Consider the following 26,498-nt stretch of genomic DNA (forward strand, 5'->3'; position numbering starts at 1 on the left):
AGCTCTGGGTGTCGTTTTTTGAGACCAGCCCACCAATCCTTTGATGGATGCATTTTCTTAAATGGGTTGACATGAAGTCTCTTGCAGAGCTCCCCCATTCGCCTAAGTAGTTGTAGTCTGGAAATTCTGATTCCTTGTATTCTTTAAGTGTTTCCACTACCTTATATTCAACGTTCTCGGGCAAAGCCGGTTTCCTACCCATCTTACCATTGATCACAGATTTCCCCGAAATTTTGTTTGTAGCCTTGATTTTGGGATTTGGAAAGGTTTTCAGCTTTTCTGAAATACATTGTGCCGTTTCTTATTGCCTCAACTGCTTTTTGGAGGACTTCTTTATTGTAAGTAGCATACTTCCCTCTTCTCTTTTTATCTGATTTTTTCGGCATTCTACAAACTTATATTAAACTCGGGTGACCTATTGCAATATTGGTTTGCGTTGTCCGACATCCATTAACAACTTCTTCCCAGAAACTACTGGGCCCATCTTGACCAAATTCGGTATGTAGCATCTGTAGGTGAAGGAGAGGTATAGCCAATAATGTCCCTTGTTATTTGGTACAAAAATCTTTGGAACAAGGTGGACATCAATTGTGAATTCCAGGACTCCTGCACCCCTTGGGCCCTAGGGGTGGGGCAAAAACTGCCCAAAATTTACCAATTTTCAAAAAATCTTATTCTCTACAACTGCACATGTTTAAGAAAAACTAAATGCATAGTGATGTAGAGCAGGAAGGCCTCTACCAAAAATGTAAATTTCATGATCCCTGGGGTAGGCATTCTTGACTCCAGGACAGGGCCAAACTTACTATATAGTGTTTATGTATAAAACACTTAAATAACATTTCCTTTAGTGTTATTGATACTAAATTCAATTTAAATGGATATTTAGAAAGAGCAGGTAGTCCTTTATCAAAATGGAATTTTGGTATTAGGGTGGAGCCAAACTTAGTATTTAGTATGTATGTGTAAATTTGCTGATACTGTATAAAATCTAAATAAGAAAAGGATGTACAAAAATGGTGTATTTCACAACCCAGGGTTTTGACTCTAGGATGGGTCCAAATTAGTCACATCTTTTGTTAAATTAATTTTAATGTTAATCCACCTATTATATTATGTAAAGCCTTTCATCTGTGTCTGCACTTTTGAGGGCATTGAAGTTTTAAGCACACATCTTGTTTTATACTGTTGCTGAACATTAGCATTTAGCTTAGATATTCAGAAGAGGAAATTTTTTCTAGATTTCATAGCTCTTGGGAGTAAGTGATTCTACTGTGACGTCGCAATACGCAAGATCCTAAATACCAAGTTAGTGGAACTCTCTTGTAAAGAAGTTCGGAAAAGCGTGTCAATCTTGGGCATTTTTTGTTTATTCAAAACATCAGATCGGAAGACATCCATGTGCTTTCCGCAATTAAAAGCATTTTTAAATGAAAGGTGTATAAAAACATCTGGATACAGGAAAAATGAACTTCTGAATTTAGCTCGCGAAGCTATATATTTTTACGCAAGCTCTTCTCAGCTTTGGGACTTTCCTGGCTGACAGCAGTGGGAAAAAAATCCGCCACATTTCCATTAAAATCTATCATTTGTGGATATTTCTGCGTATTATGTTTCTTTCTTGAATCATTACTACAGTCTAATGCAATGCAATGATAGTGCACCATTGATAAAATCGGGTGAATCGATCACGACAAAAGTTTCAGAATTGGTATTATTTACGAACATGCCCAAATTCTCGCATACTCTGGGTCTCGCGAGACTTTGAAAGGGGAAAGTAAAATTTAAAACCAAGATGGAAAAAGTAGTCGCTATCTTGCGTATTGAAAGCTTTCTCTCGTTTAACTTTCTCTGACCTCAGTGTTTTGCTTTACATCTAATAAATGTATGACAGTCACATTGAGCGTAAAACAAAATAGTGCATGTAGTTGAGAGTAACATTGGTTTCACTCCTCGAAAACTATTGAAAAGTTATAAGAATTTTCTGCAGAGAAAGTTGTTCGAATTTGTTGACGTTTTAAATAAAAAAAAAAAAGTATGGTAAAGTCAATAAATGTGTAATAGTTTTTTTAACGTTGAGATTCTTTGGGGTTACATAGGCGCCCTCGGGTGATAACCCTACACTAAGACCTGATAATTTGTGATGTCTCCCTGTTAAACAGTCCATAATTGTGTATTGTACCTATGGCATCAGTAACATTGACTGTACAATGTGTATTTATCTATGACATCATTAATCATGTGACATGTTTCTATGATCAGACAGAAGACTCCTATGGCAGTATGTTAGAGTTGTGTTGGAAGGGGACGAAGACTGTAGATCTGGGTAATGGAGAGAGCAGGAAGTTTCTGAAGGATGGCGATGATGTCATTTTTACAGGTTTGACAGTGTTATTTAACTATTGCAATATACTATACCAAAAGGAAGTACCAGACAGTGGACGTCTTTATTGGAACCAAACAATTTCCTAAGCACCTAGAACTAAAGTTGTTTTTTTGTTTTTTTTTGACAAGTGGGAAATATGCAGGTTTCAATGCATCATAACGTGGATCAATATTTACCAATAAAGTCAACACAATTGTTGGTTTCCACTGATTGTAGCCTTTGTATGTTTGTAGGTTACTGTGAGAAGGATGGAGAAAGGATTGGGTTTGGTACATGTTCAGGACAAGTTCTACCAGCATTACCTATGTCCTGAAATTGAACAACATTTATTTTGACAGATCTGTTGAACATAACATTTTGATTGCTGTTTTTAATTAATGACATCAATGGGATACAACATAAGGACACTTGATACAAGCAAAAACATGGATGCCTGGGTTGATGTATAATTTTTGGCTTAGTTTGGTGGTAATAAGTACAATCATAAAATTCCTAATAAATAAGGGACTTGTAAATTTACTATGATGTTCAGAAGTTGAAGTATACTATCCCACTCTATATAAGTTTTACTCAATGTTTTGGACTTTAATTGAGAAATCATAGGTATAAATTACATTCCATACAGTAAATACTTAAAAAATGAATTTAGTTTTATTTTCATCGTTTTTAAAAAAAATGTTTGTTTCAATAAGTGTTGTTTATAAGAGTCTGGAAAATCAGGCAGAAGAAATGCATATCTAATTTAAAGGATCAGCAAATCTTTTAAATTATCATAGAATTGATTACTTTATAATTTTAAAATCTTTTTTTGGAATTTCTGAAAACTCAACTAATATCCCAACTTTCTTTGCATATGCCTCTATGGAATGCCTGATTTTCAACAGACAACCTCTTCATAATGGGGAAACTCTGTATTTGTAGTATTGTACATCACGAATCCCCCCCCTTCATTTTTCCTCAAGATGAATTGAAAAACCTTTGCTTCCTTTAAATGTGCCCAATCACGGTGAAAGTGAAATTAAAAGAGGAGAGGGGTGCAAAAAAATTCCTGGTATACATAAGTTTCATGTAAAAGTTTTTTGTTGATGAGATTACATAGTAAAATAAATATACATATGCATGTATATATCTGTGTCATCAATGAAGTTGTGAAACAGTGTCTTTCTGTTCTTGTTCCAAGTTGTACATTGATTTAATAAAAAATTGAGCTAGCTCCCTGGGAGACTCAATGATAATTTGACTGGGTGATGCTGTATATTGAATAATGCCGAGCATCAAGCAATTCAGTATATTGCAAAGAGAATGGACTCGGCCTACTATGTAAGCAAGTAGTTCTGGCACACCAATCCCAAAATCATTAAAATCTACACAGTTCACATCTGTTGTAGGCGCTTGATGATGACTATCTCAGTCTTTTTTCATGCATTGTAAGAGATATTATGGATAAAAGAAACAGTGTCACTGAATTATGGATGAGGGAAGCCGTGTCATTGAAAGTTGTTCTCCTGCTTCAGTTGAAAGTATAGCCTTAGTTATCAAGATCGAAGTAAGGAGGGGAGGACATTACCGAGATTCATTTATCTCACAAACAAGATCTCAGTAAGGAGGGGAGGACATTACCGATATTCCTTTATCTCAATAACAAGATCTAAGTAAGGAGGGGAGGACATTACCGAGATTCCTAAGTAAGGAGGGGAGGACATTACCGAGATTCCTTTATCTCAATAACAAGATCTAAGTAAGGAGGGGAGGACATTACCGAGATTCCTTTATCTCAATAACAAGATCTAAGTAAGGAGGGGAGGACATTACCGAGACTCCTCTATCTCAATAACAAGATCTAAGTAAGGAGGGGAGGACATTACCGAGATTCCTAAGTAAGGAGGGGAGGACATTACCGAGATTCCTTTATCTCAATAACAAGATCTAAGTAAGGAGGGGAGGACATTACCGAGATTCCTTTATCTCAATAACAAGATCTTAGTAAGGAGGGGAGGGCATTACCGAGATTCCTCTATCTCGCAAACAAGATCCATGTAAGGAGAGAAAGACATTACCGAGATTCCTCTATCTCACAAACAAGATTTATGTAACGAGGGGAAGACATTACGGAGATTCCTTTATCTTGCTAGCAAGAGGACATTCCCAAGATTCCTCTATCTCACAAACAAGATCTAAGTAAGGAGGGGAGGACATTACTGAGATTCCTCTATCTCACAAACAAGATCTATGTAAGGAGGGGAAGACATTACCGAGATTCCTTTATCTCACTAGTAAGAAGACATTACCGAGATTCCTTTATCTTACAAACAAGATCTATGTAAGGAGGGGAGGACATTACCGAGATTATCTCGCTAACGAGAGGACATTACCGAGATTCCTTTATCTCACAAACAAGATCTATGTAAGGAGGGGAGGACATTACCGAGATTCCTTTATCTCGCTAACAAAATCTAAGTAAGGAGGGGAGGACATTACCGATATTCCTAAGTAAGGAGGGGAGGACATTACCGAGATTCCTTTATCTCGCTAACAAAATCTAAGTAAGGAGGGGAGGACATTACTGTGTTTTGAGTAATACTGTTATGTAAAATCACTCTGGTAAAATCCACTTAAATCAAAAGATCTTAGTTCATATTCTTTTATTGCATTACAGCTACAATGATTCAGACAGTTAATGCAAAATAAGTTCAATGAATAAAATTAATAAAAACAAAGAATTAAAGTTACCAATGAGAAATAAATACAGAAGTGAATACATATACAGGATCCCGAGCTTTGAGGAATGCAGGCTGAAATCCTAAGCATCTTGACATGCATGTAATCATGGTATTTAATATATTTAAACTCAAATTAATAGTCTGTATACAAAATGGTCTGCTCAAATTAATAGTCTGTATACAAAATGGTCTGCTCAAATTAATAGTCTGTATACAAAATGGTCTGCTCAAATTAATAGTTTGTATACAGAATGGTCTGCTCAAATTAATAGTTTGTATACAGAATGGTCTGCTCAAATTAATAGTTTGTATACAGAATGGTCTGCTCAAATTAATAGTTTGTATACAGAATGGTCTGCAAACATAAACCGACTCGCTTTGCTTCTCCATTACTGGATGCAGTGTCAAAAATGGACGGATCAGATTAAATATATGAAATGTCCTACATGAAGTGTGGTTCACACTATAAATTGTGTGTGTGTACAATCCAGGTTAACTAGTAACTACACATCACAAAGGTTGTAGGAATGGTAAAGTACTGTACCAATAATTCAACCTACTCGTGTTTACTGTGTACTGATGAGATGTACGGTGTGTTTACTGTGTACTGATGAGATGTACCGTGTGTTTACTGTGTACTGATGAGATGTACCGTGTGTTTACTGTGTACTGATGAGATGTACGACGTGTTTACTGTGTACTGATGAGATGTACCGTGTGTTTACTGTGTACTGATGAGATGTACCGTGTGTTTACTGTGTACTGATGAGATGTACGTGTTTACTGTGTACTGATGAGATGTACGGCGTGTTTACAGTGTACTGATGAGATGTACCGTGTGTTTACAGTGTACTGATGAGATGTACAGCGTGTTTACAGTGTACTGATGAGATGTACGGCGTGTTTACTGTGTACTGATGAGATGTACCGTGTGTTTACTGTGTACTGATGAGATCCCACAATCCTCTACCTTGGGACAATATTTGCCAAATAATAATTTTTGGCAAAGTATGCATCATTGTAAGCATACAAATTAAGGAGGAATAACACACAGTCATAATGGTGGACTTCCTTTGAAACTTGAATGAAAATATAAATATCAGTTGTATATTCCTTGTAAATCTAATTACCTAGCTGGGTAGCTTGGTTTGTTATACACCTAAAATGATTTCTTATATAAAACTAATACGATTTAGAAGTAATATTTTTACTGTTAAACCAATTCTCACACTCATGGTCTATTGACCGGTCAACAGTTTACGAACTGTTGACCAAGCAATAGTCTGCTTTATTTCTATTGGCTATGTAAGTCACGTGATTCTTGGTCTGCTGCTTTGTTTACGTAATGGCGACATTCACTGATTTGACTGATAAAATTACAGAATTCATTAGATGGAATGTAGAACAGAAACACGATAAATGTAATTGATTATTAATTAGGATGTTACGTAGGTTTTCTTTTAAACTAGTGGATGCGTTGATAAATGTATACAATTCCTCTGTCATGTTAAAAGTTCGAAGTCAACAAACCATTAGCATCTAGTAAAACATCAAAAAATTGAAAGTGTATAACGAAACAAAACCTCCTACAACAGCTTTTTTGTTAGACCCTCGAACAGATCTGTTGCTCTCGGCCTACGGCTTCAGGCAACAGACCCATTCTCCGATCATACCAGCTGTTGTCCTGGAACCCATAATAAATGTATAATGTTAACAGTCAATAACTGTATAATGTTAACAGTCAATAAATTACTTTATTATATACTTTCAATTTCATCTCTTCTTTTTTCTTTAAAAGCTTTCGGGCATATATCACACGATATATGCCCGGAAACATTCCGGCCCGCAAACATTACGTCACAATCAAATTTCTACGCCGTTAATTTTCAAATTTTTCGTGTTTTTCATCTTTTACTCAGTTAAACCGATAAAGTTATTGTTAAAAATAAAATTATTGTTAGTTTCTAAATGAAATTGAAAGTATATAATAAAAAGGTTATAGACTTTGTATGGGAAATATGACGACCTCGTTTTTTGTCGCGAACGGACCTCGCAAGCTCGGTCCGTCTACGAGCCAAAAAACTCGGTCGTCATATTTTCCCATACAAAGTCTATAACCTATAAGTATAATTTTAACAGTCAATAACTGTATAATGTTAACAGTCAATAACTGTATAATGTTAACAGTCAATAACTATAATGTTAACATGTCGACTACTGATCTGTAGATTGTAGGTTCAAAAGGGTTTTGAATTTTTTATACCAAATACAGTAAATTGAAAGTTTTCAGTATTCAAATCATTATTGTTCATATCCTCCACTTTCCATTCATATCAGATTTCTAGTGTGTTATTTCTCCTTCTATATTATAAATAGAGAACACCAGTTCCACAAGGAAACAAATCCTTCCAACTCGTTTAGTATATAGCTGCTTTTTATCTTCCATGGCATAACATATATACATGTACTGTTAATACTATCAAACTACAAATGAAGGCCGTAACATCAGTAGAAAAACATCTAGCTATCACTTGGTATTCCCTCTGCTATATCAGAAGTCTTCATTCTCACTATCGATCATTTCTGGGGAGGGAGAGGCCCCACTCTCTAACATGTTCAGATCTTGTACAAGTTCCCCTCTTTCACTGAAGTAAGATTGCTCAAAGCTGTCCATGCTATAGTTATAGTCACTAATCTTGGATTTGTGCTCTGGTGAGTCTTTCTCACTCTGGTTGTCCCGTCTCGAGCGAGCTTTGCTGTCATCATCACTGAGTTTCCTGCCTCGAGGTTGTGGCTTGGGTCTGCTGGGTAATTCCGATACCTCCGTCTCGCTGGTCTCAAAATCTGGCAGGTCCTGCAAAATTTCTTCTCGTAAACCATGAGAATAGTCTTCTGAGAATAAATCTGTTTTGCTTTCTTTTCTAACATCCCCTTGCTTTTTCCCATTGGTTTCTGGTTCAGCCTTGTTTTTTGGTACTTGTCCTTTTATGGAGAAGTCCATCTTCTCTGAATGACCATGATCCTTCACTGGCAAGATGTCTGCAATGGTGGAGTTGTCTGGCCCGACATGGGAGAACATCCCACTGGTCTCCTGGAGAATCCTTTCATATAGGTCATCCTTCCTCATTGGTCCTTTATCATAACTGCCATCATGGTACTCGCCTTCCATTGTTGGATCAATATTCCTCGTGTACTTTTCCTCATCAATGAAGGACCCATCATGGAAGTCTCTAAATTTCTTGTCGAAGGCAGAGAGATTGGCAATATTTTCTCCATCCTTAGGTCCCGTGGTAGAGCTGCCTACCCTCCCAACAGCTGAGATATCTCCAAAGTATGGAGATTTCATCGTAGGTTTGGTTGGTCTAATGGGGATCTTTGAGGGACTGGAGGCGTGCAGGGGCTTACTGGATTTCTGGCTTGTCCGTCTCGTATGAGCCAGGCCCTGGGAGAATGGGGACTCTTTATGATCCAGTCCAGCCATAGTGATCAGTTGTCCTAACCTAAAACCAGAATTGAACCACATTTTTAGCAAGAAAAATATTATTGTCCCAAAATTTTATCATTTTCTACCATTACACATTTCACACATATTTGATACATCACCAATTTCAGTCGTCTTTGTGAATCATTGCTGTGTTTGATACACTTCAGATGCTTTCTTTGTTTCAATATTTTTATTTTCCTTGTTTTTGACACTTACCCTGCTTCTCTCAGAAGGTCCAGGAACTGATGGAACTGTTTAAAGGATGCTTCAATGCTCTCCAGTACCTTATCATCATCCAGCACATTACTGGTTGGCTGACCTTTCTGTTTAAGGACCTCGTCTTTAAGTCTCTTGTTCTCAAGGGTCAGCTGAAAATCAACATAGAAAATTAGCTTCGGCAACTTTATCAATAAGGCCACATCAAATCGATTCTCTGGTTCTCAACACCCCCCCCCCCCCCCCCCCCCACTCAGCTGTTGACACGAGTTTATTGCCGCCCCGGAAAAAAATCGCCGCTGCCCGTATTTGATCCGTCAAAATAAAATTTGTGTTTTGGCGCCAAAATCGTAAAGCGCCTTGCTGAAACAGACATGCTGCTTAGTTTATGTAAACAATATGGCGACAGAAACAGTTCTTGTCAGCATTGAGATTATTTTAAACTCAAAACAGATTGTTCCATGGACAATTATACCGGTAGACTCATCCTTGACAGCTGATATGCTTTGCAAGAAACTTCTGGGTGGTGAATTTAAAGAAATTGAAACCGTGAAGGAACAAATTGATGAAAGCAAGGCCGAGTTGAAGTACGATGTTTTCGTAGGTCTAAACAAAACGGCTGACAGCGATAAGGTTTTTTCAACAATTCTTTTACAATTCATGACCATGCCAAACATTTACAGGAAGTAGTTTTTGGTATACTTGAATAAAATAATAAAAAACATACTATTTTGTATTCACTTTATTTGCATAAAGATCTACAATATAAAAGCATGACATACATATAAAACAAGACAAGAAACAGAATGAAAAGAAGCTACATGTATACGGTGTTGAATACCATTTGTAAAACTCTTAACTTTCTTCACAACACAAAAAAAAAACACGGACAAAAAAACCCTACCCATTTGTGACATGGAGATAAACTGAAAAACTAAACCCCCTACCTACCTACCCATTTTTTGAAAAACAATTGTCCGAGAACCAGAGAATCGATTTAATGTGGCCTAATATATATAAATTATCGTAAACAAGCGGCATTCTTCATTAAACCGAAATCGCAGAGAAATGAAACTTGTACAACTAAAAGAACAATTGCAAAAAAGATAAATAACAAGAGGCCCATGGGCCACATCGCTCACCTGAGTCACCTTGGTCCATATTTAAAGATTTTCCCCAATATATATTTGCATGTAAAACTTTGATCCCCTATCGTAGCCCCAACCTACCCCTGAGAGCCATGCTTTTAACAAACTTCAATCTGCTCTATGTCAGGAAGCTTTCATGTAAATGTAAACTTTTCTGGCCCAGTGATTCTTCATCAGAAGATTTTTAAAGATTTTCCCTATATAATTGTATTTAACATTTTGTTCCCCTATTGTGGTCCCATCCTACCCCCGGGGTTCATGATTTTAACAAACTTGATTCTTCACTATGTCAGGAAACTTTCATGTACATTTGAACTTTCCTGGCCCAGTGGTTCTTTAAAAGATTTTCAATGATTTCCCTTATAAATTTGTATGTAAAACTGCGATTCCCTACTGTGGCCCAACCCTCACCCCGGGGCATCATGATTTTCACAAACTTGAATCTGCACTATGTCAGGCAGCTCTCATGTAGATTTAAGCTCTTCTGGCCCAGCAGTTCTTGAGAAGATTTTTATCTCTTCTGAGCCGAAGGCTCAAAGAGCTAAATCATATGACCATATGTCTGGCGTGTGGTGTGCATCAACTTTTTGGAAAAAGGGCTATATCTCAAGAACCCCTTGGACAATTTTTGTCAAATTTGTCACAGGGTATCCTTGGCCCAAGGGCTTTCATTTGTACTAAACCTAGGGTTGTGATAATTAGGAAAATGCAAACAAAAGTAGTGGTTGCTAAAAAATCTTCTTCTCAACAACCACTGGGCAAATTATCACCAAACTTATGCATAAGGATGAGGATAGGTTGTAGATAAAAAATTGTTCAGGGCATCATCCTGGGGCAAAGGGTGTGGTCTCAAGGTCACTTCAAAGTTGACCTTAAATTTTTGTTTTGTTAAAACTTTGATATTTTGCTTAGTCATCCAATTTTGTCAGTTGATACATCTTAGGACCTAATATCATGTCTCAAAAATTGGTCATGGTGACCTACTTTTTGAATTTCGCGGGTAATTATTATAAAATGGATTTTGATGCATATCTTGGACACTTTTGAGCCTATGATCATCGAAAGTTGTCAGTTGATGGATCATGGGACCTTGAACTGCGTCATGTGAAAAGTATGTCACCATGACCTACTTTCTGAATTTTATGGCTAATCATTTATGAATACATTTTAGATTGTTATTTCAGATACCGAGAGGTTTAGAATCATCAAACCTTGTAAGTTAATGCGTATAGAGGCCTCAAAACATATCTATAAAAAAAGTAGGTTACAGTGACCTACTTTTTGAATCTTGCAGACATTAAAATTTCACATTTTCAATTTTAGATGCATATTTTGGACACTATGAAAGCTAGGATCATCAAACTTTGTCAGTTGATGCATCTTGAGACGTCATAGTTTGTTGACCAAAAAGTAGGTCACCATGACCTACTTTTGGAATTTGACGGCTATATTTTAATATTTCAGATACTATTTGACTTGCAATTATCAAACTTTGTCAGTAGATGCATGTTGAGTCTTCAGAGTGTGTTGACTTAAAAGTAGGTCACTGTGACCTATTTTTGGATTTTGACGGCTATATTTGAATATTTCAGATACTATTTGATTTCAATTATCAGTCAGTTGATGCATCTTGAGTCTTTGGAGTGTGTCGACCAAAACGTAAGTCACTGTGGCCTTCTTTTGGAATTTGACGGCTATATTTGAATACTATTTGACTTGTCAGTTGATGCATCTTGAGTGTTCAGTGTGTCGACCAAAAGTAGGTCACTGTGACCTACTTTAGGACAGTTACATTTAAATTTTCAGGTACCATTTGAAAATTCATCAAATTTTGTTAATTGATGAATTTTGGTTAGTGAGAATTTTTGCCTGTTCTACAATGTATCAGAAGAGCGATTCTAGGCCCATGGGCCTCTTGTTAAATGACCCCATGCTATTTTTATGCCCCCCTTCAAAGAAGAGGGGCATATTGGTTTGCACCTGTCGGTCGGTAGACCACGTGTTGTCCGCTCAATATCTTGAGAACCATTCACTTGATGATAATGATATTTCATATGTTGGTTGGTTATGAGTAGAAGAGGACCCCTGTTGTATTCCAGGTCAAAGGTCAAGGGTCAATCTACTCTATAAATAGGAATATAATGTCCACTCAATATCTTGAGAACCCTTTCCTTGACAGACATCAAACTTAGTACACTGGTATATCTTCAGGAGAAGATGACTCCTATTGATTTTGAGGTCACATGGTCAAGGGTCACACTGGACATAGGAATAAACTGTCTGCTCAATATCTTGAGAACCCTTTGCTTGACAGACATCAGACTTGGTACACTGGTACATCTTCAGGAGAAAATTACCCCTATTGATTTTGAGTTCAAATGTTTAAAGGTCAAGGGTCAAACTGGACATTTGAATATACTGTGCTCAATATCTTGAGAACCCTTTGCTTGACAGACATCAAACTTGGTACACTGGTACGTCTTCAGGAGAAGATGACCCCTATTGATTTTGATGTCTGTCAAGCAAAGGGTTCTCAAGATATTGAATGGACAGTATATTCCTATGTCCAGTTTGACCTTTGGACCATGTGACCTCAAAATCAATAGCGGTCATCTACTCCTTAAGATGTACCAGTGTACCAAGTTTGATGTCTGTCAAGCAAAGGGTTCTCAAGATACTGAGCAGACAGTATATTCCTATGTCCAGAGTAGGTTGACCCTTGACCTTTGACCTGAAAAACAATAGGGGTCCTCTTCTTTCCATAACCAACCCACATATGAAATATCATTACGATCAATTGAATGGTTCTCAAGATATTGAGAGGACAACATGTGGTCTACCGATTAACCGATAGGTGAAAACCAATATGCCCCTCTTCTTTGAAGGGGGGCATAATAAAATCCTCCCACTCACCCCATACTTTTTGCTGACCCTGGATGATAATCTACTAATCATGTTGAATTGGCCTAACTATCATTTGGATTCTTTTCAAATTTGGTATGAAGCAGCTTTGAAACATGGCTAATATAAATTTTAAATTTCAGGACTCCTGAGGAGTGGGGTAAAAACTGCTAAAAAGTTTTCAATAATCTTTTCTAGAACCACACATGTTTAAGAAAAACTAAATGAATAGTGATGTAGAGCAGGAAGGCCTCTAACAAAATTGTAAATTTCATGATCCCTGGGGGTGAGGTTCTGATGCCAGGGTGGGGCCAAACTTGGTATTTAGTATATATGTGTAAAAAAAAATTTAACAGACATCTTCTTTAATGGAATTGATACTAAATGGATATTTAGAATGAGGAGGTAGCCTTTTACCAAAATTGTAAATTTGATGATCTCAGGGGTAGGAGGGTTTGGTATTAGGACCAAAATAGTAAGTGATTAAATGTGTGAACAATTAAATACTTTAACTTCATGATAACTATAATTCCAATTCTTTTCAGATTTGGTATGAAGCATCTTTGGGACAAGGGTGATATAAAGTGTAAATTTCAGGACTCCTGTAACCTGGTGCCTCTGGGGCAGGGCACAAAGTGACAAATTTTCAAAATTTCTATACAGCTGCACTTGTGTATAAAAAAAAAAAAAAAAAAAAAAAACTAGATGCATATTGATCTGTTAATTTTATGATCCCTGTGGTAAAGGTTCTGACTCCAAGGGCAGGGCCAAACTTGGTATATTTATAGTGTATATGTGTAAAACATTATTTTATAAATAATATCTTATTTAATTCTATTGATACTAAATTGAAACTAAATAGATATTTAGAAAGAGTAAGAAGTCCTTCACCAAAATTGAAAATTTCATGATCCTAGGGGGTAAGGGTCTGGTTCCAATTCTTATGGTGATTATTGTCTTTATCATTTGAAGGACTTCTTGAAATTTGCTGATATGGTATAAAAACTAAATGTATATTTAGGAAAAGGATGTACCAAAATTGTGAATTTTGCAACCCCAGGGTTGTGACTCTAGGACAGGTCAAAGTTAGTCATTTCGTGTTAATGTTACGTACATGTATTATATTATGTAAAGCCTCTCATCAGTATAGACACAATTGAGGGCAGTGAAGTTTTACAAACACATCTTGTTTTATATGTTTACTTTTGCTGAATATTAAAATTTAGCTTAGGTATTCAGAACAGGAATTTTTTTTTCTAGATTTTGCAGCCTATGGGACTAGTGATACTTTAACTAATACTCAGGTGAACGAAAACGCCTCTGGGCTTCTTATATATACTAACATCAAAATTAAAAAAGTCTTTCAAAGGATAGACATTTAATCACTATGACCATTTTGGCCCCATCTTGGTTACTAAAACCCATACCCCTGGGATCATGAAATTAAAAATTTTGGTAAAGGACAACCTACTCCTTTTAAATGTTCATTTTACTTTTAATTTCGTATCGATAGCATTACAGTGGATGTTGTTTATTAAATTCCTTTACTTTCATCCAAAAATTCCAACTCCATTGATACGTTAATTGAATATATTTTCGTAACAAAAAACATGTCACTTTGTGCTCCTAAAACGGTGACGTCACCTATTTCGGTGATCATTGTTAATATAGGTTTGCCAAAAGTTTGTAACTGTTAAAATGTATATACAGGAGGAATGTGCAACTAAATGTCAATGAATAAAATAACATAGTGTAGAATTCTATACTTTTGGTATACTTTATATCAATTTGAAGTTTTGCTTGAAAAAGTCATAAGTAAATGGGCTTATTTTTGGAGTGATCGTGTTGATTTTTTGCATACTCTCCTTCTAGTGGTTCATTTTCGGAAAAAAATTGAAGACGTACTCTGTATATTATGTTTGTAAACACTACTGCAAAATTGATGACGCAATCTACACCCGGAAACGACAACGCACACACGTAAACAAATGGTCACAGATTCTGGTCAGTCACCGAAATAGGGCAGTCGACGATATATATACAATGTATATAAAAATCAAGTTAGGCCCCGCCCTGGAGCCAGAACCTCTACCACTGGGGATCATGAAATTTACAATTTTCATTAGGATTACTTCATGCTCTACATGAGAATGCATCTAGTTTTTTTAACAAATGTGTGGTTGTCAAGATGATTTCTGAAAATTGGACAATTTTTGCCCGGCCCCAAGAGCCCTGGAGTTGCAGGAGTACTGGTATTTACAATTTTTGTACCCTTTGTCCCAAAGATGCTACATACCAAATTTGAGAAAAAATGGAATGGTAGTTAAAGGGATGTTTTCTCCTTCTAAATATTCATTTACTTTCAATTTTGTATCAATAGCATTAAAGATGTTTTTTAAATGTTTTACACATAAACATTATATATACTCCACCCTGGAGTCAGAACAAGGTGACCTAGCAAGGAAGAAAATATAATAGTTTAACAAAATTGTGCTGAATAATTTTATAGTTTTGTGCTCTTTCTATAGAATGTTAAGACAACCCTTTTATATATAAGGTGCGAGGAAATATCACAAAATGTGGTAAATATATTTTCATTTATAACACACCTCTACAACCCGTTTGTCTGATTTTCATTTATAACACACCTCTACGACCCGTTTGTCTGATTTTCATTTATAACACACCTCTACGACCCGTTTGTCTGATTTTCATTTATAACACACCTCTACAACCCGTTTGTCTGATTTTCATTTATAACACACCTCTACAACCCGTTTGTCTGAACGTGCTCGAGCCAGCTTCTCCTGCTGCATCTTTCTCTTGACTTGGATCAACTCAATCTACAAATACAGACATCTACAAATACAGACATCTAAAAACAAGTTCTGCCACGAATCATAAACAGTGTTAAAATAAAGAGTAACTACAAACGAGTACTACACACTACTAAAATCTGGTCACTTTTGATGTCTTATACAACTGTGCACATGCACTTTGATCAGACCTGTAGTTCCTTGATATTGGCAACTCCAGTGTCAAGGTTGCTGTCATCCAGTTTGAGCCTTTCCAGTTGTCGGAGTGTGTCCCCCTCCTCGTCCTCAGCATTGATAAGGATGGACTGGGTGTGGTCGGGTGAGGATGTAGGGGAGGCCTCGCTGTTCTCAAACAGACTGGCCTTACCTGGAATGTGCTCCGGGGGAAATCCCCTACAACAAGATGCCCATGGGTCACAATGCTCACCTTGCTCATACATATGAGATTATATCTTTGAATCCCTAATGTGAAAAGGACAAGAAATGAACAAACTTGAATGAATGCTAGAAGAGGATACTTTCAATGTAAAAATTTCAAACCCCTATTGTGTCTCCACTTTGGTGCTTTGGTCATGGTGTGAAAAAAGTTGATAAACAGGAGCTAAAGTTTCTCCATTACAAGGCACCTAGCTTAGCTATAAGCAACCATTTTAATAAACAGAAGATAAAGTTTCTCCGTTACAAGACACCTAGCTTAGCTATAAGCAACCATTTTAATAAACAGGAGATAAAGTTTCTCCGTTACAAGACACCTAGCTTAGCTATAAGCAACCATTTTAATAAACAGAAGATAAAGTTTCTCCGTTACAAGACACCTAGCTTAGCTATAAGCAACCATTTTAATAAACAGGAGCTAAAGTTTCTCCATTACAAATTTTGTATCCTAAGATTTCTTTTCATAGTGACCTTGTTTAGTAGGGGTGCAATGATACACTTGCCTCACAATACGATATGTATCATGATACAGACCAAACAATGATACATATCAAGATATTTTTAAGGTGCTATGAATAATAAAAAATGAACAATTACACTGTTTTTGGCATCATTTCATTGCACCTCTCTGTTACAACTGCATGTTTTTCTTTTTAAAAATCCAAACATCAACATGATCTACCGTTTTCTGCCAATGCACGGAATCCAAAATTCTCCTGTATTTGAAATTTATGGTTGCAGGAGGAAAAATAATTCAGCTGCACCATGTTTTCCATTACAGAGAGCCATATTTACAACATTACAGAGAGTCATATTTACAACATTACAGAGAGTCATATTTACAACATTACAGAGAGCCATATTTACAACATTACAGAGAACATTACAGAGAGACATATTTACAACATTACAGAGAGTCATATTTACAACATTACAGAGAGTCATATTTACAACATTACAGAGAGCCATATTTACAACATTACAGAGAACCATATTTACAACATTACAGAGAGCCATATTTACAACATCACAGAGAACATTACAGAGAGACATATTTACAACATTACAGAGAGACATATTTACAACATTACAGAGAGCCATATTTACAACATTACAGAGAACCATATTTACAACATTACAGAGAACCATATTTACAACATTACAGAGAACCATATTTACAACATTACAGAGAGTCATATTTACAACATTACAGAGAACCATATTTACAACATTACAGAGAGTCATATTTACAACATTACAGAGAACCATATTTACAACATTACAGAGAGACATATTTACAACATTACAGAGAGCCATATTTACAACATTACAGAGAGTCATATTTACAACATTACAGAGAGTCATATTTACAACATTACAGAGAGTCATATTTACAACATCATTGTAAGCCAAATCGGGCGGTTCAAATTAATCCTTAGACACAAGAAGGACACAATTTTTTTTATGGGCCGTCAAAAAGTACTAATTTTTGCATTACAATGAGAATATGTGTTATTTTTACAGGGTTCACACATTCAACTATGCAACAAAATTAGAGAGAGTTCTGGGAAAAAATTGCCATTTCATGAATTTTGCAAAAAATGATTTGTAGTGTCTCTTTAAGAAAGCACTCTAAAGGCTAGGGCTCTGACAGGTGAGATGTAAATGAATCTTAAGATTGACAGGACCTGGTGTTCATTTACCTGTATCTGTTGGCCCTTGCTGCTGTTCTCCATGGCATACCTGGGCCAGATTTCACACCCTCTGAGCTGATTGGCTGAATCTTGTGTGTGACCCCAAGTGAACTAGCGGACTTTGTTCTCCTCCTCTGGGCCCCGGCAGACACCTGAAAAATTAAGACAAGAGATTACTGCCACAGGACAATTATCATCATTAGCAGTAATTTCCCACAATATTGATTCATAAATGGATTTCACTGTACATCAGTGTGGCACAAAATACCAACAGGAGGCAAGATGATGACAATTTCCTAGCAAGCCCAAAGCAGATATTGATCAGATGCTACAATTAGAGCGATGAAGTTTGGGGGAAAATTGGTTTGTTTTTTAAGATGATTGCAATCAATGTGACAAAACCTTAAGAGAATTACCGCCTCTGCTGAAGTGACAGACAAACATTTATGAGAACATGATTCTGAAATAGATTTGTTTGTCCTTAGCTAGGGGTTATGTCACTGTCTTGTGGAGAGGTAAATGTAGTAATTTAATCTAGAGGGCTTACAAATTATCTCTAAATCATGGAGTATTTTTTCCTCAGAATATTTTAACTCTGACCAATCAAGAAAAACAAGATACCTGTCCAATGGTAACAAATTGGTAGTGAGCATGACCTAATATTTTTAAAGCTTTAAAAAAGACTTTGGAAACATCAGATGCCTTGGCTGCCTCACTGACTGATGCATTGTAGTATAAAGCAATCTCATGCCTTGGCTGCCTTACTGAGCGATGTATTGTATCATATAGCAATCTGATGCCTTGGCTGCCTCACTGACTGATGTATTGTAGTATATAGCAATCTGATGTCTTGGCTGCCTCACTGACTGATGCATTGTAGTATAAAGCAATCTTATGCCTTGGCTGCCTCACTGACTGATGTATTGTAGTATAAAGCAATCTGATGTCTTGGCTGCCTCACTGACTGATGCATTGTAGTATAAAGCAATCTGATGCCTTGGCTGCCTCACTGATGCATTGTAGTATAAAGCAATCTGATGTCTTGGCTGCCTCACTGATGCATTGTAGTATAAAGCAATCTGATGTCTTGGCTGCCTCACTGACTGATGCATTGTAGTATAAAGCAATCTGATGCCTTGGCTGCCTCACTAAGTGATGCATTGTAGTATAAAGCAATCTCATGCCTTGGCTGCCTCACTGACTGATGCATTGTAGTATAAAGCAATCTCATGCCTTGGCTGCCTCACTGATGCATTGTAGTATAAAGCAATCTGATGTCTTGGCTGCCTCACTGATGCATTGTAGTATAAAGCAATCTGATGTCTTGGCTGCCTCACTGACTGATGCATTGTAGTATAAAGCAATCTGATGTCTTGGCTGCCTCACTAAGTGATGCATTGTAGTATAAAGCAATCTCATGCCTTGGCTGCCTCACTGACTGATGCATTGTAGTATAAAGCAATCTGATGCCTTGGCTGCCTCACTAAGTGATGCATTGTAGTATAAAGCAATCTGATGCCTTGGCTGCCTCACTAAGTGATGCATTGTAGTATAAAGCAATCTGATGCCTTGGCTGCCTCACTGACTGATGTATTGTAGTATAAAGCAATCTGATGTCTTGGCTGCCTCACTAAGTGATGCATTGTAGTACATAGCAATTCAAGAATTTTGGATATTTTCTCTTAATGACCTTGACCTATTGCAAACAACTAAGTACAATTGACACTTAACGTCATCAGTAACAGTGACAGGACTTTTCTCTCATTAGACAGGTTCTGATATTGCTATAGAATTTCAGATGATTGCATGTCAGATATTCCAAGTGTTTAGAATGCATGAAAGTGCTAATATCAAAGCAATTAAAGTCCTATCACTCCAGAAAAATGAAATACAATAATCACAAGATAAAAAGACATGGTGGTAGTCACACTGTAAACATTTATTAAAGTCCAAAGCAAACTATTTGAGAATCTGTGTAAATATGGAGAGACATAATGGACTCTGTTAAACTCCTTAACCTTACAGTAGACCTGTTTTCATGATCCTCAAATCTCCCGCAACTGCAATTCATACCAAATGATATAAAACCAACATATTAAAATGGACTTTCAAGTCCAATGGTGTTAAAATGGAAAAAGCATTTTCCCTCATTTATGCAATAATACTGAAAAATTTCACACAATCTGTAAAATCCTTCTGAAGATATTACTATTGACACAAATCTTCAGAATGCCTCTAGAATGACATATCAGAAAACCTCCAAAAATGATATGCACATCTTCACATGACAGAAAGCCACTGATCCCCTTATTGTGGCTCAAACCTACTCCCAGGGGCCATAATCTGGTCCAGTGGTTCTTAGTAGATTTTTACATGACCCACTCTATTTTTGCCTTTTCTTGATTATCTCTCCTTTGAAGGGGTCAGGACCCTTCAGAGTGGCTCTGGAGATGAAGATAAAATTGTGTACAGACAGATGAAAAGGCAGACAGACAAAAGCTCACTTAACTTTTAGCTCAGGTGAGCTAAAACAGAAACTCTAATTTACATCAGAAATGAATGTGAAATTTAGAAGGAAAAAAGGTGTGGGGTTAGCAGTGAGTTCGAATATGTCTGAGAAGATGAAAGTAAATCTAACCTGCCATTGCTGAGAAATCCCAAACCGAGTTTGCGTAACCTTGTACATTAAAGAATGACTCAACTTTTTTACCAATCAAGCAGCTTTGACATTTCAGGTCAATTTAACAAGTATAAAATCTCAGACTTGTTCAAGAGTTATGAGCTGTTTACAGGCAAAGAAACAGAAAGACATCTCAAAGATTGATTACATGGACCTGAGGGAACATAAGAGGATCATTAGGTCTTTTATATACTTTGTAATATTGGCATCACAGCCACATATGCGATCTCAATAGGGTTTTTTCCATCGAGAATTCTGGTATTTTAACAAAGGCATCCTTTAAAAGATCTTATTGGTGGTTAATCACAATTTGCCTTGCTGATAGTTCCTGTAAAAGAACAGTAAAAGCATAATGTTGGTTTCTGTGTTAATTTTATCTGATAGTGGTTTCTGTGTTAATCTAATCTGATAGTGGTTTCTGTGTTAATCTAATCTGACAGTGGTTTCTGTGTTAATCTAATCTGATAGTGGTTTCTGTGTTAATCTAATCTGATAGTGGTTTCGGTGGCAATCTAATCTGATAGTGGTTTCTGTGTTAATCTAATCTGATACTGGTTTCTGTGGCAATCTAATCTGATAGTGGTTTCTATGGTAATCTAATCTGATAGTGGTTTCTGTGTTTATCTAATCTGATAGTGGTTTCTGCGTTAATCTAATCTGATAGTGGTTTCTATGGTAATCTAATCTGATAGTGGTTTCTGTGTTAATCTAATCTGATAGTGGTTTCTATGGTAATCTAATCTGATAGTGGTTTCTGTGTTAATCTAATCTGATAGTGGTTTCTGTATTAATCTAATCTGATAGTGGTTTCTGTGGTAATCTACTCTGATAGTGGTTTCTGTGGTAATCTACTCTGATAGTGGTTTCTGTGGTAATCTAATCTGATAGTGGTTTCTGTGGTAATCTACTCTGATAGTGGTTTCTGTGTTAATCTAATCTGATAGTAGTTTCTGTGTTAATCTAATCTGATAGTGGTTTCTGTATTAATCTAATCTGATAGTGGTTTCTGTATTAATCTAATCTGATAGTGGTTTCTGTGTTAATCTAATCTGATAGTGGTTTCTGTGGTAATCTAATCTGATAGTAGTTTCTGTGTTAATCTACTCTGATAGTGGTTTCTGTGTTAATCTAATCTGATAGTGGTTTCTGTGTTAATCTAATCTGATAGTGGTTTCTGTGGTAATCTAATCTGATAGTAGTTTCTGTGGTAATCTACTCTGATAGTGGTTTCTGTGTTAATCTAATCTGATAGTGGTTTCTGTGTTAATCTAATCTGATAGTGGTTTCTGTGGTAATCTAATCTGATAGTAGTTTCTGTGGTAATCTACTCTGATAGTGGTTTCTGTGTTAATCTAATCTGATAGTGATTTCTGTGTTTATCTAATCTGATAGTGGTTTCTGTGGTAATCTACTCTGATAGTGGTTTCTGTGGTAATCTAATCTGATAGTGGTTTCTGTGGTAATCTACTCTGATAGTGATTTCTGTGGTAATCTAATCTGATAGTGGTTTCAGTGGCAATCTAATCTGATAGTGGTTTCTGTATTAATCTAATCTGATAGTGGTTTCTGTATTAATCTAATCTGATAGTGGTTTCTGTATTAATCTAATCTGATAGTGGTTTCTGTGTTAATCTAATCTGATAGTGGTTTCTGTGTTAATCTAATCTGATAGTGGTTTCTGTGGTAATCTAATCTGATAGTAGTTTCTGTGGTAATCTACTCTGATAGTGGTTTCTGTGTTAATCTAATCTGATAGTGGTTTCTGTGTTAATCTAATCTGATAGTGGTTTCTGTGGTAATCTAATCTGATAGTAGTTTCTGTGGTAATCTACTCTGATAGTGGTTTCTGTGTTAATCTAATCTGATAGTGATTTCTGTGTTTATCTAATCTGATAGTGGTTTCTGTGGTAATCTACTCTGATAGTGGTTTCTGTGGTAATCTAATCTGATAGTGGTTTCTGTGGTAATCTACTCTGATAGTGATTTCTGTGGTAATCTAATCTGATAGTGGTTTCAGTGGCAATCTAATCTGATAGTGGTTTCTGTATTAATCTAATCTGATAGTGGTTTCTGTATTAATCTAATCTGATAGTGGTTTCTGTATTAATCTAATCTGATAGTGGTTTCTGTGTTAATCTAATCTGATAGTGGTTTCTGTGTTAATCTAATCTGATAGTGGTTTCTGTGTTTATCTAATCTGATAGTGGTTTCTGTGGCAGTCTATCTTAATATGATAATCTTTGATAATCTACCCTTATGATGATAATTGTGGTAACATACCCTAATAACAGTTTCTGAGGCTGATTATAAATGGTTATATCATAATAATTTATAACAGTTTCTGAGGCTGTTTATAAATGGTTAAATCATAATAATTTATAACAGTTTCTGAGGCTTTTTATAAATGGTTAAATCATAATAATTTATAACAGTTTCTGAGGCTGATTATAAATGGTAATATCATAATAATTTATAACAGTTTCTGAGGCTGTTTATAAATGGTAATATCATAATAATTTATAACAGTTTCTGAGGCTGTTTATAAATGGTTAAATCATAATAATTTATAACAGTTTCTGAGGCTGTTTATAAATGGTTAAATCATAATAATTTATAACAGTTTCTGAGGCTGATTATAAATGGTAATATCATAATAATTTATAACAGTTTCTGAGGCTGTTTATAAATGGTTAAATCATAATAATTTATAACAGTTTCTGAGGCTGATTATAAATGGTAATATCATAATAATTTACCCACATGGTAATTTTTGTGATACCCTACCCTAATGGTGGTTTAGTGGCAGCCTAACTAGAGGTCATGTTTAGATAAATTACCCATATAGCATTATTGTGGTAACTTACCCTAATGGTGGTTTAGTGGCAGCCTAACTAGAGGTAATGTTTTGATAAATTACCCATATAGCATTATTGTGGTAACTTACCCTAATGGTGGTTTGTGTGGCAGTTTACCTGATGACAAATTGATGAAAACTTACCCTAATGGTGGTTTGTGTGGCAGTTTATCTGATGGCAAATTGATGAAAACTTACCCTAATGGTGGTTTGTGTGGCAGTTTATCTGATGGCAAATTGATGAAAACTTACCCTAATGGTGGTTTGTGTGGCAGTTTACCTGATGGCAAATTGATGAAAACTTACCCTAATGGTGGTTTTTCTGCCAAAGCTACAGTTAAGTGTTTTTGTTCTTCTCTTTTTCTTTCTACCACTCTCTAAGCCTTCCTCTGCTTTAATCCATTTATACTAGAAATCAATAACTAATAACTAACAATCGTCATTAATCCTAAACATTATTATAAGACATCACACAATAAATACGCTGACCAAACTGCTCGGTGTTATCCGTTGATTCGTACATGGTGTTTCAGTGATTTTTTTGGGGTCAAAATGCCACCGATATTCGGCTGTTTCCCCTCACAAAAATTAGCTAGTTTTTCCCAATTATATCTATGTGTTTTCCCCAATTTTTAATCTAGGGAAATAAGGCCATTTAAAAAAAAGGTTACCGTATATTGCTGACAAAGAGTAAATACGTTTTTTTCTTCAGTTTTATTCTCCAAACCACTGCACATGCAAAAAGCTTTTGTAAAGAATATGTAAAACAATGAAGGCATCCATATAAGCAGATATGTAGCGAAGTATATAGTTTCCAGATACACATTAAGCCATATTGTTGACACTTTCATGTTTGACCGCCATTATATGTAGGGTCAGGCTAATAACAGGAAGTGGCCAACAGTTTAGGGTTTTAGTAAAATCCGAAAAATACAAACAGGAGAGACATTCTGGAAACTTGATTATTAATATAATATTTACAAGATTATGGGTACAATTGCTGGTGAATTAATAATTTATTATTTTCTTTATGATATTAGACAATAAGTGCTTCTTAGAAAAAGTTAATGATATTTATACAAGGTGTGACTTTCAATACATATTTATTTTATGATTTTAAATCAGATCTGAAATAAACCTTGAACAAAAATTTGATTATTTTATGCATCTTTACCATGAGTGATTTTTCCCAATTTGAGGAAAATGTCGCTAATTTTTCCCAATTCAAAAGGAGGGGTGGTAGTTTGAAAAACCAAAAAAAAATCACTGTGTTTAGCTCAGTGAACATTAAAAAATCACTTGATATTTTTTGTGAGGTGATTTTAGTAGCATCATTTACTGTTATAAATGTGATCTTTTTGCATTATCTCTGAATGTGGATAATTGTGCTTGTTCTCCATGTTTATCATTGGTGAAAAAAGTGTGCAAGTGTTGAGTTTGTGTATCATGTGTGTTTTGGGTTTTTTGTTTTGTTGTCGTTTTCTGGGGGGATTTTTTTCTGGTGTAAAAAAGAGAACTTAATAAAAATGATGTGTTGTTATTTTTTATTTGTTGAATACGAACCAGCACGACTTACCCGTAATAAGAGAAATTTATATGAATGCATTATGTTTATAAGTTGAACAAAATGGCGGAAACAAATGCAAATAAGCAACACTAATCAAAACATCCTTATGTATCCTACACAAGAAATAAAGAAAAGGGATAAGAACATGAAGAATGACAGACATTTAAAATAAGATGTAAATAAATCAAGTGTCATAGTCTTTTTTAAACAAATTAAGACATAAGATATATTTAAACACACACAACACCTTCCATGGCGTATCAACAGAAGATATACAATTTCCAAATGATGTTTTTAACAGATTTCACCTAAACATTGTCCCCGGTATTACGTTATTTTATTGAGACAAAATGAAAAACTTAATAAGGCCAAAGACAAAAATAGTTGAGTTTCCACTAACGTTCCAGAAAAAAACAGGGTAGGTAGGAAATAAATTTTTTTTTTTAATTGATTTTTTCAGAATATGCAAAAACATTGTAAACTCTTAACAGGTTTACCTTACACCTATTGACCAATCATGATCTATCATTTCTATAACTATATATGTTCTATTGAATCTTATACTTTCAAAATAAATTGGATTGCAAGTTAACTTTCAATCATCATATTTCACCTGTTATTGGTTGAGGATTATGTCCACATGTTTTATAAGAAAAAAAACTTTTCAATGAAACATATAGCATAAAACACAAAATGAACTCCTTTATATGACATAATGCTATACAAGTACCAGATATTTTGTTTCTGAATTTAAAAATAGGTTGTCATAGCAATACTACTATTGGATATGTTTGATAGGAAAATAATGTGATGGTTTTGAAAATAATATTGAATCATCACCAAAATATCAATGCCATTAACATATTTCAAGTTTATTCATACATTTCTGAATGTATTTATACAATCTAAATGGTGCAAGGGTAGAAGACAGTCTGGGCAGACCCCACTTAATTATCCTAATGGGACCCAACTCTCTTCCAGCTAAATTTTTTTACCAGACATAAATTTTATTTTAAAAATAATCTGCATAGTCATCCTTTTTTCCATATATGACCTCTCAGCTCTTATCAGCCATCAACAACTCGAATGCGTTCACTGCTTTATTTGTGGCCTTTTTCATAGTGTTTTCAGATAGAATTGCAGCAGAAACCATGGATATGCATACAAATTTGACAGACTGGACATTCAAGTACACTAAATAATGTCTGTATCATGACCTCTATATAAAAAAACTCCATAAGAGTTGGCAATTTTAACAAAAGAAAGTCTTCTATGGAAACAAGGCACTTAGCAAAGTCTCTCGTCTGTCTGTTAACTTCATTTGTCAAATCACCTTTTTGTGAGGCACATATGGAGGTACTAGGTCAACCATGCTGTTAGTTACAAACATTATCAAAGTTGTTTAAACGCTTGACACATTACCATGCAATTTTGTACTTCTGTTAAAGTGTTTCAATGACTTCATATCAATATTTAACTAAAAAGAAAACCAAGAACTGGGAATATATTCTTCCGGAAAAATTACAATTTTCTCTTTTCAAAAAATTGAACAAAAATTCTAGGGTTGGGGTTATAATTTAGGGTCGATCAGGTTAGC

General features: G+C 35.5%; 2 protein-coding genes across 3 annotated transcripts in view; one reads left to right on the forward strand and one right to left on the reverse strand.

The window, feature by feature from the left end:
* LOC125661326 (fumarylacetoacetase-like) overlaps window positions 1–3,626 on the forward strand; it is a 39,388-nt gene extending 35,762 nt beyond the window's left edge. The window contains exons 11-12 of one of the 2 annotated variants that reach the window (XM_056147040.1): window positions 2,263–2,380; window positions 2,620–3,626. In XM_056147040.1, coding sequence (XP_056003015.1) covers window positions 2,263–2,380; window positions 2,620–2,699 — 198 coding nt within the window. In that variant the 3' untranslated portion in view covers window positions 2,700–3,626. Of the gene's footprint in view, window positions 1–2,262 lie in introns of both variants that reach the window. The other variant, XM_056147039.1, reaches the window with a different exon arrangement.
* Window positions 3,627–5,011: 1,385 nt separating this feature from the next.
* The window catches only part of LOC125661554 (centrosomal protein of 78 kDa-like), a 92,088-nt gene continuing 70,601 nt past the window's right edge, over window positions 5,012–26,498 (reverse strand). Inside the window, exons 10-15 of the mRNA XM_048893602.2 lie at window positions 23,641–23,742; window positions 17,810–17,952; window positions 15,863–16,064; window positions 15,621–15,698; window positions 8,807–8,958; window positions 5,012–8,606 (exon numbers count right to left, since the gene is read on the reverse strand). Of these exons, the coding sequence (XP_048749559.1) occupies window positions 7,658–8,606; window positions 8,807–8,958; window positions 15,621–15,698; window positions 15,863–16,064; window positions 17,810–17,952; window positions 23,641–23,742 (1,626 nt within the window). The 3' untranslated portion in view covers window positions 5,012–7,657. The remainder of the gene's footprint in view (window positions 8,607–8,806; window positions 8,959–15,620; window positions 15,699–15,862; window positions 16,065–17,809; window positions 17,953–23,640; window positions 23,743–26,498) is intronic.

Source organism: Ostrea edulis, chromosome 8 (genome assembly GCF_947568905.1).
Source record: "Ostrea edulis chromosome 8, xbOstEdul1.1, whole genome shotgun sequence".
NCBI lineage: Eukaryota > Metazoa > Mollusca > Bivalvia > Ostreida > Ostreidae > Ostrea > Ostrea edulis.